At 48.6% G+C, this 22507-nt stretch overlaps 1 protein-coding gene across 5 annotated transcripts in view; it reads right to left on the bottom strand.

Moving 5' to 3' along the window:
* LOC133347543 (sodium-dependent neutral amino acid transporter B(0)AT2-like) overlaps positions 1 to 22507 on the bottom strand; it is a 46921-nt gene that overhangs the window by 7033 nt on the left and 17381 nt on the right. For all 5 annotated transcript variants that reach the window (XM_061559898.1, XM_061559896.1, XM_061559897.1 and 2 more), the window contains 10 exons: positions 19085 to 19816; positions 16966 to 17123; positions 12792 to 12918; positions 11653 to 11834; positions 10165 to 10275; positions 5568 to 5809; positions 4055 to 4247; positions 3312 to 3504; positions 2240 to 2399; positions 816 to 978 (listed from right to left, as the gene is read on the bottom strand). In XM_061559898.1, the coding sequence (XP_061415882.1) occupies positions 816 to 978; positions 2240 to 2399; positions 3312 to 3504; positions 4055 to 4247; positions 5568 to 5809; positions 10165 to 10275; positions 11653 to 11834; positions 12792 to 12918; positions 16966 to 17123; positions 19085 to 19397 (1842 nt within the window). In that variant the 5' untranslated portion in view covers positions 19398 to 19816. The remainder of the gene's footprint in view (positions 1 to 815; positions 979 to 2239; positions 2400 to 3311; positions 3505 to 4054; positions 4248 to 5567; positions 5810 to 10164; positions 10276 to 11652; positions 11835 to 12791; positions 12919 to 16965; positions 17124 to 19084; positions 19817 to 22507) is intronic.

The following is a 22507-nucleotide window of genomic DNA, read 5'->3' as shown; positions in this document are numbered from 1 at the left end:
GAGGGGGCAGATAATTTTGATGAGGGCTGGGTAAACAAACAAAAACATATGCACAAGTAACTACAACGAAGGAGTGTTTATCGAGTCCATATAATAATAATAATGCCATTTATTTACACAGAAAGACACACCGAGTTTCGTGACTTTGATCCCAATAATGATGTTTTCAGCATCTGGGAGCCAATTGCATTACCCATTGAACACCCGCACATATGCGGCGGTAACGCACAAAGCACTGCACAGATTACTTCATTAATCCACTGCTGCATTGCCATCTCGAGGCCACCTCGCAGCCCAACCCGGCGGTCTAATGGAATCGGCGACCCGAGTTCAATTCCCAGCCACAGATAATGTACATTTTATCATCGCTGATGAGGCAAGTTCAAGTTCACTTATTAGGTATAGCCCTGTGAGCCATTTGGCTTTTGAATCGGGTGCAACCGCAACAAACAAAAACATGAACAAAAAACATCTTAAAGTGAATATGTGACTAAGTGCAAACAGAAAATCCAAGAAAAGACACCAAAACATTGCAGAAAAAAAACCGTACACCAACGCTGTGTGCAAAAATCCCAGTGGGATGCAAGTCCAACAACAACAACAACCACAAGACAACTTAGATTAAGGCTATCAGTCTAACTCTGTACTACAACAAACAAACATGGCTAAACCAATACATAGAGGTGGCTGAGGATGGTGCGGGCCAGACCAACACCCGCGCCCGCTCCACCATATTTAACAGACGCTCGCCAACAGCTCTTGCCCCAACCGTCTCTCGAGAAGGCCGCGCGGCGGGACCTCGGTGCGTGTCGCACCGTTTCGCGGATCCATGCGTGATACCCAGGCGTCTGCATGCACATCTGGGTCACGCTGGCCACCAGCATGGCGATCATGGCGAGGGGCGAGAAGTAGCGCCACATGTAGTAGTATATGCGCGGAGGAGCGAACCCGATCATGTCCTTGATGTCGTCCATGAACCTGCGCGCCGCTCAGCACAAAACAGATGTTTGGTCTGCTTCCCCAGTTTTGTCGGTGCCACGGCATGAGACGAGAGACCCATGCAGAGTGGTCTCTGTGTGTGTGTGTGTGCGTGTTTGTTATTGTGTGGGGAGCGGTGGTGTAGCGGTTAGCGCGCTGCGCTATGAACCTGGCGACCCGGGTTCGATTCCCGCTCACGGCTAACACCAGTGACGATTATCTGAACCGGTCCTGGGCCTCCCCTAGGTCGACTCAGCCTTAAATGAGTACCTGGTGCGGTGTGTAAACATCGCCACTAGGGAGACAAAGGCGGTCGGGCGTGGTGCTGGCCACCCACCCCCTCGTGTACCGTTCCGGCCTTCATAGGTGCTCGCTACCAGCACTTGCCCCTACAGTCTGTTCAGGCTATACGGGGGATCTTTTGTTTGTTATTGTGTGTACGTGGGAGCGGTGGTGCAGTGGTTAGCACATTGCGCTCCGATTCCCGGCGACCCAAGTTCGATTCGTATGTCGATTGTCTGAACTGGTCCTGGGCCTCCCATAGGTCGATTCAGCCTCAAATGAGTACCTGGTGCAGTGTGTAAACATCGCCACTGGGGAGATAAACGCGATAGGGCGTGGCCCTGGCCACCCACCCCCTCGTGTGCCATACCTGTCAACCCCTTATCAGTGCCCTACCTTGTTACAGACCAATTCAGACCTTATTGGTCACCTAGTGCTCCTTATAAATCTCTACGTTCATTCTACAAAATACTATCACAAGGGAGAAACACAAACAAATAGACAAAAATTATGTTCCAAAACAAAAACCGTTTTACGTATTAATTTTGATAATTGGTGCCAATGATGATACTTATCATGTTACTGTCTGCGATCTTGCATGCTGATGCTGCTGTCTGCTTGATATGTGGATGCACACACTCACGTTGTAAATGTACACCAATAAACACAAAAAAAGCTGTCTCACGACTTTTTTTATTTGGCCGAGTGAATTTTTTTTGCCCGTATTGAAACGGCTGTACACCGTATGGACCTGAAAGCTCAATTTCCCTGTACACGAATACGGGCTATAAACCGTATGGGTTGACAGCTATGTGTGCCGTGCCGGCCTTCATAGATGCTCGCGATACAGCACTTGCCCCAACAGTCTGTCAAGGCTATACGGGGGGATCTTTGTCGCCGCGTGTGCACGCGCGTGTGTGTGCGCGCACGTGTGTGTGCACGCGTGTGTGTGTGCACGCGTGTGTGTGTGTGTGCGCACTTGTCAGTGCCGTATAGCCAGGCCACGGATGTGTTCTCCAGGATGACGACCACAGTGAGGGGCAGCGTGGCCGAGTAGTCGTCAAACATCGTGACGAAGTAGTTCCCCGAGCGCTGAACGAACACCAGCCCCACGAGGAACGACGCTGCACACGTCAGGACTGTGCGGTGGGGGCCGAGGGGTGGGGTGGGTGTGGGGGGCGGCGGGGGGGGGCAGAAGGGTTGGGGTGGTGGGGGTGAGAAAAAGAGACGAGTGGTCTCAAATTAAACTAGCCAAAGATAAAACCAACACGTGCTTCATTTCTAAACTAGTAAACTAAACAATTTTGTTGTTACCAGGTAAGGGCCGCTAGGCTATATGACTCTTTTTCAGAAGCGACCTGTGCCACAAATGATAGCCCAACGAAGTGGCTTATCGTCGTGTGGAAATTTATAGCAGCCAAAACCTCTAAACGTGTGATGTTGATTCTAAATGTGGAGGGAAAAACCGGAGGATCTGGTGAAAAATCCACGCGACCACGAGGAGACAGACATGAAAAATTCTAATACCTAGGGGATCAGGATCAGCTTCGAACCTACGACATCCTGTATACAGGCGAGGTAGTTAACATCTCACCACCATGGCGAGATGTTAGGGATTCTGCTGCCGAATTTGTGTTGGCACGCTACATACATCCCGCCTGATTTTGTCTCCTTGATTAAACACAATAATATTGATCGGATTATAGGAATACTAAACTTAATTTGGAGCTTTCGTGACTGCAGGAATTACTCTTTGGTTCTTTTGGTAAAGTCACGTATAAAGAGAAAATAATAAATTAAAATAAATTACATACTAGCATACGACGGGTCGCACCCAGGGCAGGTGGAATTGGCATCTGCATTCGAGCGTCACGAATTGATTAGCACCGAGATCTGGTTTACGGACATTGTGCTGAACTTCATCACAGAACGCAGTACGGTTTTAGTTTTTTGGTACGGACGTGTGGGCTGACTGAGAATCACACGCGTGTTTGGATCTGCGGGGACAAGGGGGCGGCAACCACCACCCCACTCCCCGCCTGCGCGCGTACGTGTGACGATCTCCTTGCGAATCTTGAAGGTGTCGACAATTGGCGTGACGAGACCCTCCATGGTGCCGAACATGGAGCCGAGGCCCAGACTGAGCAGCATCATGAAGAACATGAGCGACCAGAACGGAGACATGGGGAAGTGTGTTATGGCCTCCGTGAAGGCGATGAACGCCAGGCCCGTCCCCTGCACCGCCTGGCACACCACGCGAACAAGAGACGGACCGATGCACGTTTACCACAGAGCGCCACGCCAAACGAAGGCATGTCATGCCTCCATCACACGATGATGCTGTTATCATTCCATTAGAACCCCTCTTAATGACGGTAATTGGTTCCACGAAACCGGCCGTTAAGTGATTTGGTTAAGTGAGTAGATCTTTCCACTTCAAAGCACATGAGACAATGAATGTACACAATGACCTAACGCTCATGAATAGACGTCGTTGATTGGCTGAGGCCTGGTCAGACCACTTTGGAGCTTGCCGATTGGCCGAAATTGGCGGTCGCGTGCTCGTCGTAAGCCCGTCGTTAACAGGGAAGTGGTCGGTAAGCGAACACACGTGGCCAACCGTGCTAATTCGGAGGGAGGGAAGGACAACAAACTAAACACAAAAGCAGTTCTAAAGAAATGGAAATTACATCGAAGACCCAAAGCCTTCTCGGATGCCCTGTGTGCACGTGCGTGCATCCTTGCGCGAGGTGTGAATGAACGAATGCGTGCGTGCGTGCGTGTGTGCACGTGCCTTGTTGAGTTCGTCCTCCAGCAAGCAGGGCAGGAGCCCCAGGGCAGGGAAGTCGTCCTTGTGTACGATTTTCACCACGTCGTACACGCTCTTGTAGTCGTCCACCGAAGGCTTGCTGAGGTTCACGTAGCTTGGGATGAGCGTGATGCTCACGGAGCCCGAAGCCACGAGCGACATCATGTGGGCCCAGTTTCTGCGGAGAGGTGATGGGGAACGGTCGCGTGAATTCTTAACTCTGGGTAATTGTCACGATGATAAAGAAAAAAAAGCACAAATTCGGACAGAGTTGGGTATACTGCTCTCATTGCTGGAGTGGAGAATTCAGCGTCTACCCCCTTTGGTCACGTGATCCTTCCGTGGCAAACACGGATGAACTAAGGTCGCGCGATGTGAACCCAGGTGGCGCTTGACAAAATTCAACCTCAAGCAGTCAAGACGATTGATGATCCACCACTCACTGATTCAGTCAGTCAGTCGCCTCCTTTTCTCTCTTCTATCACTACCTCCGCCATGGTTACCGCTCCCATGAACGTCACTCATTGATTCCTCCACCCATTTTGAGGACCCAGATTTAACAGACTGACTGACCTTTGACAGACACCGTACGTAGCCAACCGGGCCTGTTTAGCCTCGTCCATAATGTAATCATCGATCACACTGCAAATCACAACACTTCTCTTGCTGATTTCTTTCCATGCACGGATCCACTTTGAAAATTCCCTCCCAGGTTTTTCTAACCTAGCTCAATTCAAGAAACGTACAGTTTTCATTGACTCTCGTCTACTGCACATTCATCAGTGATTCTGTTTGTCGCTGGCCACATGCCATTTTTCAGCCTTTGGGCCTGTGCTCAGAAAACCGTGATCATAAACTCGATTAGAAACTCAGCTAAACTATTTTTTATTTTACCAGGTAAGGCCCAATGACCTATATAGCTTTTTTTCAGAAGCAACCTGGCCACAAATGATGGCTCAACGAAGTAATTTATCACGTGGATATTTATAGCGGCCAAATACTCGAAATGCACGTTGATTGTAAATGTGGAGGGAAAAACCAAAGGACCCCGAGAAAAATCCACGCGACCACGGGGTGAGACATGTAAACTCCAAATTTACAGGCGTGAGGGAAAGGATCGGATCCATAACCTCCTGTATACCAAGCGACGTAGTCAACATCTCGCCACCTTGGCGCCCCTAGAAAAAAAGTTTTGCTGGCTGTCTGGCTGTCTGGCTGTCTGGCCGCATGGCCTGCGCATGGTGGTGACATCACCGCGTAGGTGTGACGACGCCATCCGCATCCGCATCCCACACCTCCCCGCAAAAAACACACCCTGCACCCCGGCCGTATTATCCCGTAGGAAATGCACGGGCAGCGCCAGTTACATATACATATATAAAAAAAACACAATAAAAACAACCCACAAAAAAAACGAAAGCACGACGCGTAAAAAGGAGCGCAAAACTAACGTAAAGGACGGTCAAACAAAAGAGAAGGGAGAGAGCGAGCGCCGCACTCGGTGACGCAGCTCTCGTTCATGACGTTGGCCTTGAAGCCGAGGATGGCGAACACCACGAGGGTGGCGAGCAGCGACGTCAGGAAATTGATGACGGACACGAGCACGGCGTCGAAGTGGCAGTTGTTGTCGCGCTTGTTGTACGACGAGAAGGCGATGACGCCGCCGAAGCCCAGGCCCAGCGCGAAGAACACCTGCGTGGCCGCCTCGCGCCACACCTGCGGCTCAGCCATCATCTCCAGCTGCCGGGAATTAGGGTCGCGATGAGCCCGGGGGTCAAGGGTCAAGAGGTAGGGGTTAGGGCATATTCAATTATGTGTATGCAGGTAATTCAGTTTTGATTTTCCAGCTCAAATGAGCATTTGGGGCGCCACAGTGGCGAGATGTTGACTACCTCGCCTGGTATACAGGAGGTTGTGAGTTCCTATCTCGATTCTGACCCGTGTATATTTGGAGTTTGCGTGTTCTCCCCGTGGTCGCGTGGATTTTTCTCCGGGTCCTCCGTTTTTTCCCTTCGCATTTAGAATCAACCCGCTGTTTACAGTATTTGGCTCCAAATAAAATTTCCACCCAATGATAATCCACTTCGTTGACATCTCCTTTGCGAGAGCCAGGGCCGCTTCTGAAAAAGAGCTGCATAGCTCAGTGGGCATTACCTGGTAAAATAAAACATATTTTTAATTCAAACATTTTTATTCAGGCGTTGCTCACCTCGTGTTTTACAGCCCTGAACAGTGGTGGAAAGTCCACATTCCTTTGACGGCTGCATGTCTCTGCCGAGGACCACGACTGCCGACTTCCTCACGAAGTGCTACTTGATAATTGGTTTTTTACCCTTCTATCTGGCAACAAAACTGACACCTTTTTTACGAGGAGTCATGTTTGCATAGACCACAATACCTGCAGTCATAATGCAAACAAAAAACATAACTCTGATAATGTGCACTGTCCTTAAAGTTGATTGGTCCACACCCGAGACAGCTTTCCTTAGAGCCTAGTCTCACATGGGTTGGACCAGATGACGCCAAAAGGCGCACAACTCAAAGACAATGCACCATCAGAGTATGAGAGCTCGGGGTAAGCATTTACACCATTGGAACCTCATTTGCCAGTAAAACTATATTTTTTTTACTGGCAAATGAGGTTCCAATGGTGGAAGTGCTACTTATTCTGTCGGCTCGTACATTGGGTTGACTCCCGAGTTAATCCCGCACAAGTGATCAGAATAAATACATTTGTATACATCATACGAGTATGACTCCCGAACAGTAATAATTTTACCAAGCAGAAAGCTTGGTAAAAAAAAGAAGCAATGCTCAGTAAAAACTACCTCAACTCCCCTATATGTAATTTCACATGTATTATTATTACCTGGGTTTACCCAGGCAAGCCCGACTGAGTCTCACGACTTTTTCCTGCTGCTGTGTGTAATCCCAAGTACGTAATTAACACGAAATTCATATTCATTGGGTCTATCGGTAAAGCCACGAAGATAGAAAAATAAAAAAAATAAAAAAATCTTTTTTTATTATTCTATCTACGTGGCTTTACCAAAAGACCCAAAGAATATGAATTCCTGCAGTCACGAAAGCTTTCAGTCAAGATCTACACGTAATTATTTTGCATTGGGATGTTTGGCCAATACAAGTTACATTTGTATCGTTTTCTTTTAGCTGTGGGAAGAAAGCGGGGAACTCAGAGGGAACCCATGCAGAGCAGAGGGAGAGAACACACACAAACGTCGCGCGAACAGGCGCCCAACCCGGGAATCGAACCCAGGCGCTGCTTGCTGTGAGTCCACAATTGTTACCACTGTGCCACCCTGCCATTGAAACAGACGTAGGTGAACGTATTTATATTAACAGGTATAGGTGAATAATAGCTTAACCAGACTTCACAATGCCCCCCCCCCCTCCCCTAGTCAAGCCTTTGCAGTGCCCTGCCTGCCCCGAGCTCTCCTTCAATACCCGTGCTCTGCGCCATGTGCACTGTGCATGTTCATTGGGGCACCAGTCCCGTAATTGCTTGCGTACAGGCTGTGTGCAGAACACAATGGTGACCACAATTCAGGTCTATATAGTGTCTAAAGACAACTGAAAAACAGAGTGGCATGTGCATGATGTCTACTTCAATATATATCGTGCATATGTTTTCTAGATAAGAGATGGTGGCTTTTTATACACTTGCTATAAAACAAAGACAAAGATCCCCCTTAGAGCCTTCACGGACTGTTGGGGCAAGTGCTGTTAGCAAGCACTTGCTATCCACACACACAAACGGGGTACTGGGCATCTCTCTCTCTGTGGAATCTCAATGTACCCTCTTGGTTGTTTATTTATACAATGGTTTCCAAAACGTCCGTGTATATATTCTTAGGTTTTTTCGGTAAAGTCACGTTCGTAAAAAATGTAAAATTAAAATTAATAAAAGTAAAATTAAAATAAAATCCCGACGTTTCGGATTGATACAGCAATCGTGCTGTGACGGTTCCACCTGAAGTCGGAAGCTTGTGTTGCCTCCGAAACGTCGTGATTTTTATTTTATTTTTATTTTACTTTTATTAATTTTCATTTAAATTTTTTTACCTACGTGACTTTACCGAAAAAACCTAAGAATATGAATCCTTGCAGTCACGAAAGCTTCAAATCTAGAATGAATGTCCGTGTATATGTTTTATAACGGTCTTGATTTGCGAGAGCTGGGATGACTGCTTCAGTTTCCATTTAATCGAATGCCATTTCATCATCAGTAAAAGCCTGTCCCTCGCTGTAATGCCGATCTGATTGACGGTACTTGATACACATTTGTCATTGCCTGGGCTCTGATTGATAGTGTGCATGCGGAGTCAATGCGGGAAAAATTATATTTCCTGAATCCATCTCGCTGGCTTGGTTGGCCCCGAGTCCAGCTGCTTAAGATTACACGCGGCCAATTTATATACGCGTGTGATCACGGCTAAAGGGTGTGTAATCCTTCTTCAAAGCAGTTCTATGTTCATTTGCACACTGGGGAATGATTGGGGAATCGTTCCGCAAGCATTTCTGTGCAAACATTAATGTGAAGACAGGTCAGCTAAATTTGTACCAACAGCCAGTCATGCATTCTACGGTGATTGTGCACTCTTATTTCACTTGGGCCGAGATTTTTTCACTTTTTATTTTCCCACGTAGGAGGGAAAACTGCGAAATGTTTGCGTCCGCGGGAATATAATTTTACAATCGAAATAATAATGATATACAGCCCTGTGCCAAAAGTGGGCACTGCCGAATATTGCATCTTGTTGAACTGTCAACAGAATTGGGAGGAATGCACGGTGATATAGCGAGACCCAGCGACGTGACAAATCGAGCAAACTCCATCACCTGACAGGCGACGCGGAAAAATGATGACAAGCAGTGAATGAATGGGTGGAGATTCTTATTCTTCACAGGAAATCATGTTTTTTTAAAGAATTAAAACATACTTCAAAGAGTTCCTCTACTAACACTGAAGCTCTCGCATCACGACAAGTTAAAGGCAATTAGAAAATGCACGCTCATCACAAGCTGTGAAGATGAAGGAGTGTGCTCTATGAAAACGGAGCGCACTTGCCCATCGGAGTCAGAATCCGAATCTTTATTTGACCATCACAGTTGGAGACTTCAGCGCCATGGCAGGTGAGAGATGGATCGACGATTTGTTCATTTGTGACGGGAGGACAAATGGAGTGAGACCAGACGCTATGATTTGCAGCTCATCCGGGTGATGGAAGTGCTCCTGAGAAGGGGATCAACGGCCCTGAGCTGTATCCCGAAATGCATGTGGCATTAGCTGCTACCTTTGCAAATTCACCAACACTAGCAAGGCTGGCAACAAGTTGTTAACTACTCCCGGGAGCTGCCTTCATTTGATATAAACTGTGCACGCATACACGGGGCCTATGTTTTTGTCTCACTCAATACTTCCAGAAATGTGTGATGTCACGTGTCACGTGATCGCACGTCACAGACATTTGTGCGTCCTTATTAAGAGGCAGTTTATCTCAATGGGCAAAGGAAATTAAACGTAAGTGCTGCCCCTGAGGATGTCGTGCTATCCCTAGGCACCCTCCACTGTTCACGTGTGTGTAAACAGTGGCGAGGACAACGCAGGGTGAGTTGGACAATGGCGCGTGTCAAAATCACTCCCAGAAAACGGTGACCCGGACTGTTCTGGACTGAACCGGAGCAATCCGTGTCATGTCTGATTGGCCTCTGGTGTAGGCCAATACGTTTCAAAGAAATTCTAGATTTGAAGCTTTCGTGACTGCAAGGATTTATACGCTTAGGTTTTTTCAGTAAAGTCACGTAGGTAAAAATAAATAATAAAATAAAAATAATAGAAATAATAATAGAAATTAAATTATTATTATTTGCCATGTATTATCAGCGCATGTTTGTTTGCATGTTCACCGCAAGTACGTGTGCTTAACGCAGACATGATTCCTTCCAAAAGGTGTCTATCTGGTGTTTAAACATCTTAACACCTGTTTTATTGCCAGAAAGGGTAAACACATATTCTGATCTTTCACACTTTGATCCTGGCAAAAAAACGGGCCCCACGATAATGTCGTCGTCACCTTGGGCATGAACATGTGGCGGATGCCGTCCATTGCCCCATCGAGTAAAAGTCCGCGCACCAGGAAGCAGAAGAGGACCAGGTACGGGAAGAGGGAGCTGAAGTACATGACCTGGCCGCGGCACACAGAGGGAACTCGCATGAGTGGCAGAGCAGCGTCGTCGACGCGAGGCGTTAGTGACGGCAAACGCTTTCCCTGTGTACGTTGAACCCCTTTCGCACCGCGCATAGCCAACCGTGCTAATCGGAGATGTGGAGGGGAGGGGGAGGACAACAAAACTAAACACAAAAAGAGCAGTTCGAATTAACAGCATTGTCACGTGTTGGTACGGTGCATAAGTAGCGAAGCAAGGGGCAGCGTTGCCAAGTTAAGCGGTTTTTGTTACGCGTTCTAGCAACTTGTTGGGTTTCCCACATGGTCATATTTTGCCAAAGCAACGAGCGACAAATCTAACGACTTTCTAGGACAAGGGCGTCATGCAGATTCAGGAGAGATTCAAGCAATCGGTTTCCTTGCCGACACTTGCGGTTGTACGGTAAACGGATAACTTAAAGAAACGGTAAATACAGACGACGCATTCCGCATCTATGACCCACATTCGACAGCTTTTGCTTCCTCGGGCACAATTCCACCAATACACTGGCCAGGTAAGAATAACGACATCTTTGTGAACGTGACAATCTTGTCATGTGGTGGAGGGATAAAGCCATACATTTTGCTACAGACCATGACCATGTGTTCTGGTCCAAAAACAAATATGTATGTTGAATTGGCTCTGAAATTTTTTTGTTTAACGCGTACACTTTAGCGACCAATATTATCCATAATTGAGGTTTATTGGATTAGATCGCGTAAATATAAATGTGTCGTTAAGCCCACCACCACCCGACACATCCAATTAGTAAGGTTTGTCACCTAAACAAAACGTGGCAATTCGTTACTAGTACGGCACACCGGTTGTGTGTTGGAGTAGTAAACCTACAACATTTACAATTCTAGTACCATATTGTTGTTTCTTTCGGTAAAGTCACGTAGAAGGGAAACAATAAAATAATATTGTTTAATATTTGTATTATTTTATTATTTCCCTTGTACGTGACTTTACCGAAAAACCAAGAATATGAATCCCTGCAGTCACGAAAGCTTTAAATCAAAATTCTAGTATTGTGACAGTTCGCCAGTAATGACAACAACCAGCATCATCAGGCGACAGCCAACAACTACTATTGTGGCTTTGTTTTTGTTACAAGAGCCCCACAGAAATGTTGCAGACCAAAGCCCAAACTCAGTGCCCCTGGGTTCTGGGAAGGGGAGAAGGTTGGGCTCACACTGCCCCACTCACGTAGGGGACTGCGAGTAGTGGGACCGTAGGTTTGTTTGTTTTGTACACGGGGGAAGAGAAGGCCAGGGAAGAGGAACAAAAGTACAGGGATAAAGATGTGGGGGAAGGAGGGGGAACCTACGTTTTCCGTCGGCTTTTCTTCCTACCTTCCCCGAAGACTGGATTCCGCGTATCATGGCCAGCGCCACGATGAGCCACGCCGCAAAGAGGCAGAGCGTCATGCGCCAGTTGAGGCCCCCGCCGTGCGAGATGCTGTCGGAGATGTCGAGCGCCTGGCGGTACCAGTAGTAGGTGGTGGCCGAGCTGCGCTTGCACTCGGGCTCCATTTCTGCGTGGTGGACAATGCCAATTGCGGCGTGCGCGTGTGGTGGACAATGCGAATGTGATGTGCGTGTACGGTGAAAAATGTGGATGCGCGTGTGTGGTGGACAATGCGAATTGCGGCGTGCGCGTGTGGTGGACAATGCGAATTGGTGTGCGCGTACGGTGAAAAATGTGAATGTGCGCGTGTGTGGTGGACAATGCGAATTGCGGCGTGCGCGTGTGGTGGACAATGCGAATTGGTGTGCGTGTACGGTGAAAAATGTGGATGCGCGTGTGTGTGGTGGACAATGCGAATTGCGGCGTGCACGTGTGGTGGACAATGCGAATGTGATATGCGTGTACAGTGAAAAATGTGGATGCGCGTGTGTGTGGTGGACAATGCGAATTGCGGCGTGCGCGTGTGGTGGACAATGCGAATTGTGGCGTGCGCGTGTGGTGGACAATGCGAATGTGATGTTCATGTACGATGAAAAATGTGAATGTGCGCGTGTGTGGTGGACAATGCGAATTGCGGTCGTGCGTGTGCGAAAGTGCGGAGAGCGGTGGCGCAGCGGTTAGCGCGCTGCACTACAAACCTGGCGCCTCGAGTTTGAGTGAACTTGCCCCGACAGTCTGTTAAGGCCATACGTGGGATCTAACGGTTAGCGCGCTGCGCTACGAACCCGGTGACCTCAGTTCGATTCCCGGCTGCAGTGTGAATATCTGAACGAATCCGGGGCCTCTCCTGTAACGACTCAGCCTTAAAATGAATGCACAATGCAAATGTGTAAACGTGAGTAATGGTGAGACAAATGCAGCTTGGTGCTGGACGCACCCTGACGCAACCCAGAAATTTGCGGTGGCCTCCGAACGCGAACAAAGAAAAACTGTCATGGGCGCCCCCGATGTGATGCGGGCACATAGGGGCACGTGGCCTCATGGGCGTGAGGGCCGGAGAGGGAGAGAGAGCACAGTGCAGCACCGGTGATGTTGCCGTGGTGGAGCACGGGGCAGTTGGCCCAGGGCAGCGGGTACTGAAACGAGTGGAAGAAGTAGTAGAGAGCCCAGCTGATGATCACGTTGTAGTAGAGGGCCACGAAGTAGCACACCTGCCACGGGGGGCGGGGGGGGGGGTCCACGCGCAGACAAGGCAGGGACACGTAAACGAGTGTTGCGTTATTAACACACGTGGCAGCGGTGGCTTTCGCGGCCAGACAACAACGAGCTCGTTGTTCTGCGTAACAATGACGCTCACAGGCGAGCGCACCTTGCGTGTCCACACGCCCGCTGGTCGTGTAGACACCTCCTGGGGTAACCCAGAAATGCGTGGTGGTGGTGGTGATAGCCTCGTTGTCGTCGTCGGACTCGAATTTGTAAATGACGCGGGTTTACGCTCCAGCACACAACCGGCGTGCTGAAGTCGTACAAACCAATTAGCACGTTTTGTCTACGTGGCGGAACCTCACTGATTGGCCGTGACCGGCTGGTAGTGGGGTTAATGACACATTTATATTTTACGCGTTATTATGAACACGTAGGAGCCCGCGCGCTAAGCTGTGTGCGCTGGCTCCTGTTCACACGACAACAGCGAGGGATACAAACCCCATTCACCGCCAGCATGGGGGAGTGAGGGGGATGTGAATGAATGGATTGATAGATGGATGAAATTCTCACTTGTAAACTTTCAACCGCCACCAGAAAACATTTAAAAAATCAAACGCCTTTCACGTGAATTACGAGAAACGGGAAAATTGGGTGCAGGCTGGGAAACCAATACAAACAAATCAGAAAACAGTCGTGCCTTCCTGCTGTTTTGTGTTGTGATTTCTTGCCACCAGATTCCAGCGGACACTGTGGATTTGAACCAAGTCCGAGGGCCGGGAGTCCAATCCCACTGTGGCACAACGGCGGGCACTTCTTGCAGCAAACCAGACAGGTCATTGGGTCAGTGGGAGAGGCCAGCTCCAAAGGTGATCCTAGCGTGCTCAAGAGGCAAGGTAATTGGAGCTGCAGGTAATAGGGTCACGCATCAAGTGGTGCTCACCTACACACAGCTACATTGTGCATATTCTACGAATGTGCACGCAACGGTATTTGAGCCAGTTTTTACACACCAAGTTCAGCTTTGCTATAACTGTGCTGTTGACCGAACTGCGCGTTGGGATCTACGGACGAAATGCACCTTACAGATGTAACATGTTATTCCTGCACCGTCCTTGGTGAAGGGGCTGTCACACGCTGGGTGACGCAAGCATGGGAAGATGCCACCGCGAGCAGTATCTCTACCCAAAACACAAGTGAATAGAGTACAAACAGATACTTGAAATCGCATAATGATGCTTATCTGAAATGTATGTTTGTTAAACTTTGTTTCGCACCGTACGGAGCCAACCCTGCTGATCCGACGTGCGAAGTGTAAATGTAATTGCATTTACTCATTTATAAGATGTATTAATACAATAAACTATCATGCTGTGCCCTTCAAAGTCATTCGGGTGGTTAAGAGGCGTGGTGGAGTGGGATGTAGCGGAGGGAGATGGCTGTAATCAACACTTCAAAATAACCAAATCTGCGGATCGGATTTTAGCTCGAAGCGTTTCCACCGAGTCGGAGACATGGGCCCATTGAGGGGGGTTAAGGTGAACTTTAAGAAGATATTGGTAACATGACAACTTAAATTGGCAACAATAAGGTTCACACTCAAATGCATAATCATTGTTGTCATGATCATTGTTGTAATTAGGTCATTGCGTGGTGCTAAACGCGACTACAAACTCATTGACGAGTAGTTAAGAAAAACAGTATCGGCAGAATTGTCGTTGGCATCAGCAGAAAATGAGAATGCGGAGGTACCGGGGGGACATTGAGTCTCTTTTGCCCTGTCGACTTACAAAATTGGCACACACCAAAAAAAATGCAGTTGTGTGGATGTGAACGTTTATTTCGCACACAACGCAATGTGCACGGACGACGTGGCAGGTCAACGAAATGCGCTGCGCGAAACAGCAGCCGGTCAGCAAATTTGCACCCAGCGGTGCGCCGCTGTTACCTTGCATTTTTACTTTTAAAAGTGCGCTCTCGCGCAACTGAGAATGTTTTGCCGCCGGGACTAAACCGGGGGCTTTCTGGCTAGCCAGCGGACAAAGCTGGGCCAACCGGCGTCGGCCGCTTTCAGATGGGCTCTCCTTGTCTTGACGGCATTTATACAGCGCCTTAACCAAGAATTGACGACGGCACAAACAACGTGTCGACGTGACGGCGGAGATGTAGCGAATTAAATGGATGAAAGGATGCAATGGGTGGCGAATCTGTAATGCGTGAATTCGGTGAAAGAGGAAGTGATGACAGTAAATAATGATGATGAACGGATTGAATGAATGGGGTTAATGAGTGCTAGCCATGCAATGAGAATACGAAGAGGGAACAGTAGTGGTGGTGGTTATGAAGGTGAGATTAAGGGGTCTGCGGCCGTCTGGAACGCTCTTCCTTCTGATATTAGGAAGCCACTGGAGCTCTGCACTTTTAAATCATCATCTAGATTTAAAACTAATTTCTTTAGGACTGCTTTCTGTGTTCAGTTTGTTGTCCTTCCCCCCTGCGCCTCCGTTTAGCGCGGTTGGCTACGAATGGCGCGATAGAAGTTCAACGTACATCAAAACGAAAATCACTCGACACAACGCTTTTGCAGAACGAAATAAAAAATACAGAATGCACAGGTGCAACTCTTAGTACACAGCAGAATTCATGTGTAGAAATATATATAGACTCAGGGCACCGAACGCAGATCACATCCAACCACAGAGGCGTATACACCTCGAACCACAAGCAGGCCATTGACTCAGATCTGTCAGGAAGATTTTTTTTGCGCAATAAAGTGTTGAAAACTACCGTTTGTATTTTTCGTGTGAAAGACTGATATGAAGGAAACAAATCATTTGGTGATGCCACCGCTGCATTGGCAGTGGTGCACAAGGACAATTGACAACCAAACTTAACACAATCGCCAATAGCACTGCCGACAAAATACACACGCATATAATATGCACATATATAATAGGTGACGTTATTGGCAATGGTCCTTCTCCTGCTATGAAGAAGGGTCATTACCAGTAACATAACATGTGCTCGGAAGAAGGCCCATCGCTCGAGACATCACCCATGATATATTTAATCTTTTACGGCCAAAGCGTAATTGATGAATGAGTTTTAATGCTTCAATATTCGTGAAAGTTCACCAGTCGAGGTAGGGTGACAGCCACAGTTTGTGTCGAGGGGCAGGTAGCACGCCCGTACCTGTAGGCACGTCCAATTAGACCGTGTCCAACCAATGAATAAAATATGTGAACAAGAGAAAAGATGAAGCAGTGACGGAGGTGGATTGACGATGATTGATGACGATCATTTGCCAGAATGAAGAACGTGATTTCATGATGGAACATATAAGCCCGTCTGGCCACGTTTGCTTCTGAACGACCAATGCACCTCCTCCTCCTCCTGCTGCGACAGGCATCGCTTCCTTGGTGTGCACCTCTTTTCAAGAGTCAGAGGCTCTGTTTCAGCTTGCTTCTGTGAGTTCAACTGCAGCTCTCTGACCCATACAGCTACACCAAGCGTCACTCCTGTCTCAGACGTATGAGACGAAACAGCCGCGGCGTCGCCAACGATCGCAGGGCCGCACCGCTCTCCAGAGGTCGCAAACGGGTTTTGATTCCTTACCCGTACCGTACCCGGCCGCACCAGGGACGCAAATGGGTACCCGTACCCGTACCCAGCCGGGTACGGGTACTCGTTCCCTACCCGTACCTGTACCCTACCCGAAATGAGTGACAAACGGTGACTCACCAGTGACTCACGGCCTACCCGTACCCGTACCCGGCCGCACCAGGGTCGCAAATGGGTACCCGTACCCGTACCCGGCCAGGTACGAGTAGCTGTTCCCTACCCGTACCCGTACCCTACCCGAAATGAGTGACAAACGGTGACTCACCAGTGACTCACGGCCTACCCGTACCCATACCCGGCCGCACCAGGGTCGCAAACGGGTACCCGTACCCGGCCGGGTAGCCGGGTATCGGGTAGGGTACGGGTATTGGGAACCCGATTGCTACCTCTGCCGCTCCCCTTTAATGAAAAGCCCGTGAATGTGGCGCACGCACCATGCAGCTGGCAAATCCGATTCCGCCGAGCTTGGAGTTGATGTAGCTCCACACCCCCACGCTGCCGCGGCGGATCAACTGCCCGGCGGCCAGCTCGAGGAAGAAGAGCGGAATGCCCAACACGAACAGCAGGATCACGTACGGGACCAGGTACGCGCCTGTCGCGGGGAGAGGGAGCGGTGGAGGTGTCGGGAGTGGGGTCCGGGAAAGGTGTGCGAGCGTTAGGTGCGGAGGTTAGAGACAACAGGGGTGAGCTGCTATCATGAGCATTGTTTCGGCAACAACAACAACAAGTCAGAGTGCGTTCCGTGCTCACCTCCTGTTTGATAACCCTGAGCCAGTGCTGGAACGCGCTCATTCCTCGAGCAAGGGCGAGTCTGTCCACAGGGCTACGACTGTTGACTGGTGGAAGGGTCTCTACTTGAGGGAGCTCTTGAGAGCCCCTCTAGAGGACATTTGGCCTACTCTTCCACGCAGGCCAGACGCCTTGGAAGAGGTGGAATTATCTCGCCCATTATAATCAAGTTAAATGTGTGAATGACAAAAATAAATATTTCCAAAAGTATGGATAAACTCTTAAAATTCTGCCGTGTTTTTTTTTTATAGCACTTGGTTGAAGGTAAAAATATGCGGACTTAACAATAACAAAATTTTGACTAATTTATTCAGAGAAGCAATACCGCAGGCAGGATATGTATTCAGAAGACAGATACAAGATTCAGATTCAAGATAGATAGGAGACATTCAGAAGAAATACACCACATGCGCTAGGAATAGGAGATATACTCAGAAGAAATATAGAAGAGAGATAGGAGAACGTTGTAATCTGAGAGGCATAAGCGAGAGGAGGGAGAAGTACAACAATAAAAGTGTGTGGATCGAGTCCTTAATCCATGCAGTGCTGCATGTACTTCACTCCCCGGCACACATTCCCTCTCCCCCCCCTGGTCATTACAGGGCCTGTATCCTGGCCGTCATCTTTATTTCACACAAGGCATGTGATTTAATCAGGTTTATTTTGGTTTAATAACTTCATTTGAAATCCACGGTGGCCTGTTGTTTTTTTTTTTAAGTGAGCGATGCCACGGGATGGATTAGATGGAGATCACCGGCTGCATTGAGCCTGCGGAGCGAGCGAGGGTTGGACCGCCTTGTCCTGGTGCTGCCGTTGCTAGACGTGATGACCTCACGTTCCAGTGACTCAAGAAGTCCCAGCAGAGGCATCTCGCACATTGTGATATGACTCACGATTTAGCTGGTAATAATAATACAAAATTACAGTGTGTGTGCTGCGATAGTGAAATTTTGTATGACCGCAGACAACTACTCTGTGTACGCGCATTTTGCTCGTGTGATTAAGTGAATTGAATGCCCATTGGGGTCAATGTATACCAAATGGAGTGGGATTGGGTGGATTTTCAACTGGCGTTTCTTTTTTTACTCAGTGAAGCCGTGAACCCTGATTAAGAACGTACTGTGGTTGCAGCTCTGCTATGCCCCGTCACGTCCGTCACATCACTGGACTTAGTTTGTGTTCGCATAATTATTAGCATCATCGGGAGCAGGGGCAGCATTCATATCTCTCCACCGCTGTATGACGGGCTCTCCAAAACCTGGCCAAACCTCATGGTCCCGTGATGCCCCAATCCATCTCATTCCTGCTAACCCGTGCGCCGCCACTTCCCCACGCTTAAAGTATCAGTGATCAACCAACAAATCAATGTGGCATGTGACGTCATCTGCGTGGGAATAAAAAGGCTTGACCTTTTAATATTAATTTAGCACCCAATCATGGACCAATCCTCTGCCAATGTGCCCGGTTGTAAATAGGTTAAATCCGATGAAGAAACACAACTTGATGAAGAACATATCGTCCATAATGGAGCACTTTTTCGAAAGTTGTCGTGACTTCCCCGTTACAGACAGACGGACGCATGCACTCACGCACGGACAGACAGACAGACAGATGGACGGACAGAGAGACAGACAGACGGACAGACAGACGGACGGACGGACGGACGGACAGACGGACAGACAGACGGACGGACAGAGCCAACCCATCAACGCCACTTTTCGGCCACAGGCTTTGGAAGGCTCTTTGAAAAAGTGACGCACGTACCTCCCCCGTTCTTTTGGCAGAGGTAGGGGAACCTCCACACGTTTCCGAGCCCGACGGAGAAGCCCACCTGGGCCAGGATGTACTGCAGCTTGCTGCCCCATGCGGGCCGCTCATCCTCGTCGTCGTCCGCGTAGTCGGCGGCCGCGGCGGCCGCGGCGGCCGCGGCGGTTCCAGCCGCCGCCCCTTTGCCGAGGGGGCGGCCCTCCGCGATCGACGGGCTCTTAACGTCGGGCCGCTCGGCATGTCCGAGCAGGTCGGTCACCGACTCGGTAACGTCCGCATCCCTGAGGACCACCTTGCTGTTTTTCCGCATGGGTGCCGCACGCTCGCCCACCACTCTGCAGCAGCGTTGTTTTTCCCCTCTGGGATTTCAATCGCCCGGAGTGTCAACAGCGCCAAGGTTGACGAGCCCGAGGTGTGTGCCAAGTTGAGATCCCAGAGTCGACAGTGCAGGAAGGTGAGAGGTTGCAGCACGTTTAGAGCCGGATGACAAGTTCGCCGCTCGTGATCCCGGAGTTGGGATCCTTCGGAGCGAATCCCAATGTTGACAGCAGGAACCTGAGACGAGCGAGCTGAGAGCCCAGGATCGAAGGCCAGCAGATGCGTCCTCAAGGCTGAGAGTCCAGAGCTCAGTTGAAGCGAATGGTCCGGAGTTCACAGCGATTGACCTGAACAGCAGCCTCGGGTCCTTGTCAGGCTTCAGCGGAGACCTCCACAATGTCTTGGCTGCGGCTGTGTTGAGACGAGACATTAAAATCAAGGTTAAAATAATAATCGTCCATTGTAGTCATATTAAGGTCAGGCTTTTGCTTTGAGATGTGGTATCAAGAATGCATTTTGATGTTTTGGGTTTGGATGTGCACATCAATACTTTCATAATGCATTGATTCACTTAGTAAATTACTACTTAAACTGGACATGGGATATATCCAGATCAATATGGATCCAGGGCTTCGGCAGGATTTTCCAAATCCGAATCTAAAGCCCTGAAAGCACCAGATATGAGTGGATCACGGGGCATACACTCCGTGCGCACAGTGAGGTGAAATAAATAAATATTCCATCTATTGGAGAGAACACATCGTTCTGTCATAATATATTTCTACTTGAAAAAGAACAAAGCAACATTCGTTTCTCAAAACACTTTACAATGATAGATTACAACTCATAAATGTATTTGTTTAAAAAAAATATATGAAGCTCTTTGTCAACACACTGCTGGATGACGGTGTCCCGTTGCCAGTTATCGGGTTGTCTGGCCATACTTCATCACGCTGGCAATGTGTGTTGGTGTAGGGCAGGGGTGGGGAACGTCCGGCCCGTGGGCCGTATCAGGTCCGCGAAATCATTTGGTCTGGCCCTGCCAAGGCAACCGCAGGCGGGACTCAAAATTCAATCAATCTAGGAGCAAACCTGGAAAAGCAGTTGCGAGTAGCAACATCATCAACACCAGCTAACATCACGCGCCTCACCCAAAGAGAAGCAGTTCCAGCCATCACATTAGGGGTGAGTTAATTAAATGTTTGACCAAATATAACAGGCAGATTTTAAAGTTAAATAATTTTCTATGGCCCGCGAATGATGTTATAAATATCCAAATGGCCCTTGGCAGAAAAAAAAATTCCCCACCCCTGGTGTCGGGGGAAGCCACTGACTGCTCACTTCAGTCATGGCCATGGATTTAACTCACGCCGTTGCATTTGTAGCGCAGTGATCTAACCACCACGCCACTACCGTCCCCCACACACGTTGCTGAAATACCACAGCATACTGCACAAAAACCACGGAGCGCGAGTTGACATTTGATTGGTTAAAACACGACGTAGTTCTTTGTACGAAAAAGCTCCGTTTCAATTCACGCGGCATTTTGTCAATTTGAGCAGTGTCAGAGTGACCTGCATTCAGAGCCAGTGCCTCCGGCTCCAGCATTATACTTTTAACCGGCAGATGGTGGTAATCACAAAGATATACAACCGTGCCTTGGCTAACTAAATAAAATAATAATTCTCAGCCCTCTGTCAACCCTCTGAAGAATGAAGGCCTCGCCATGCCGTGCCAGTCTAAGGACAGCGTTATTTGAAAGTGAACATGCGTGATATGTAACATTCAAATAACCATGCGTGTACAATCAAGCCATAAAATAAAATGTAGTTACTGAAATCGTTTTTTCGTTGCAATTAAATTATAATGAGGCAAAACGTAAAGGTCCTGCAACTGCTCGGTCACACCACTACTAGTGGAAGGATCTCGACTCGAGGGAGCTATTGAGAGCCCCTCTAGACGAGATTTGGCCTACTCTTCCACGCAGGCCAGACGTCTTGGAAGAGGTGGAATTATCTCACGCATTATAATCAAGTTAAATGTATGAATTACAAAAATAAGTATTTCCAAAAGTATGGTTAAACTCTGCCACGTGGCCACCAGAGCTCTTAAAAGTCTGCCGTGGTTTTTATTTTATAGCACGTGGCTGAAGGTAAAAATACGCGGACTCAACAATAAAAACAATTGTGACTAATTTGTGGCTGTTATCTTAGACATCGACAACCAGTGGTGGTGGAAGCGTACATTGGCCGCGGCATGGCAGCCTCTTGAGCCAAAGCCTCCTGGCCATCTGTGAAAAAGATCTTCATAGCTCATCCGATTCGTCCAGTCCAAATAAAGATTCTGATCATGACAGAATGTACGGTCCTTGCCTATAAACGTCTCGCAGTTCGACAGCACCGCATCAACACGCAAGCCTGCACGCCTCTGCTGCCGTGATACTGAATGTCTAACCCCGGTTCCGCGTGTACTATTTGTACTATTTAAACCGATAATGCTGCCGTAACAAACAAAACAAATTGCTCAGAGAAAGGTCCTAACGCCTGGTGGCGCGTGTATAAACATACATTTCAATTATTATTTATTCACGCGGACGGACGGACGTCGGAAAGATGCGTCATAAAAATCCGCGTGTTTATTTTTAGTTTTTTTTGCTCAACACCCACGGGCAGCGAGCAGTCAGCACCGAGGACAGCGCAAAAACAAATCGTGACGTCCACGAGGCACGAGGCAGCTTCTGACGTCCGATGGGCGCCGCCCTCCTCGAACTCATAAATAATTCACGGCAGAGCGCGCACGCACAAGATCACGTGTCGCGGACGCCGCAGTGAAACAATAATAAAAAAAAACCCCGTCAAGTGTTTAACGTGGAAATGTACGGGCTTGCCCGAAGGTGCGTACCACTCCGGCAGCGATTGAGGAGGCTGACGTGCAGCAGCAATAGACGGAGTGTTGCCAACGTAGGACCATCCAAGAGACGGCGACGACTTGGGTATGGCTTCATCTAGCAGTGGATTGACCATGGTTGTTGTTGTAGATGATGATAGGCATACAGTGGTTAATGCAGTACGTGTCATCGCTTTTGGGTGTGGTGGCACACGT

This window comes from Lethenteron reissneri, chromosome 26, assembly GCF_015708825.2.
Source record: "Lethenteron reissneri isolate LAM-NWPU_2019-01 chromosome 26, ASM1570882v1, whole genome shotgun sequence".
Classification (NCBI taxonomy): Eukaryota; Metazoa; Chordata; class Hyperoartia; order Petromyzontiformes; family Petromyzontidae; genus Lethenteron; species Lethenteron reissneri.
This window is presented reverse-complemented; position numbering and strand designations above follow the sequence as displayed.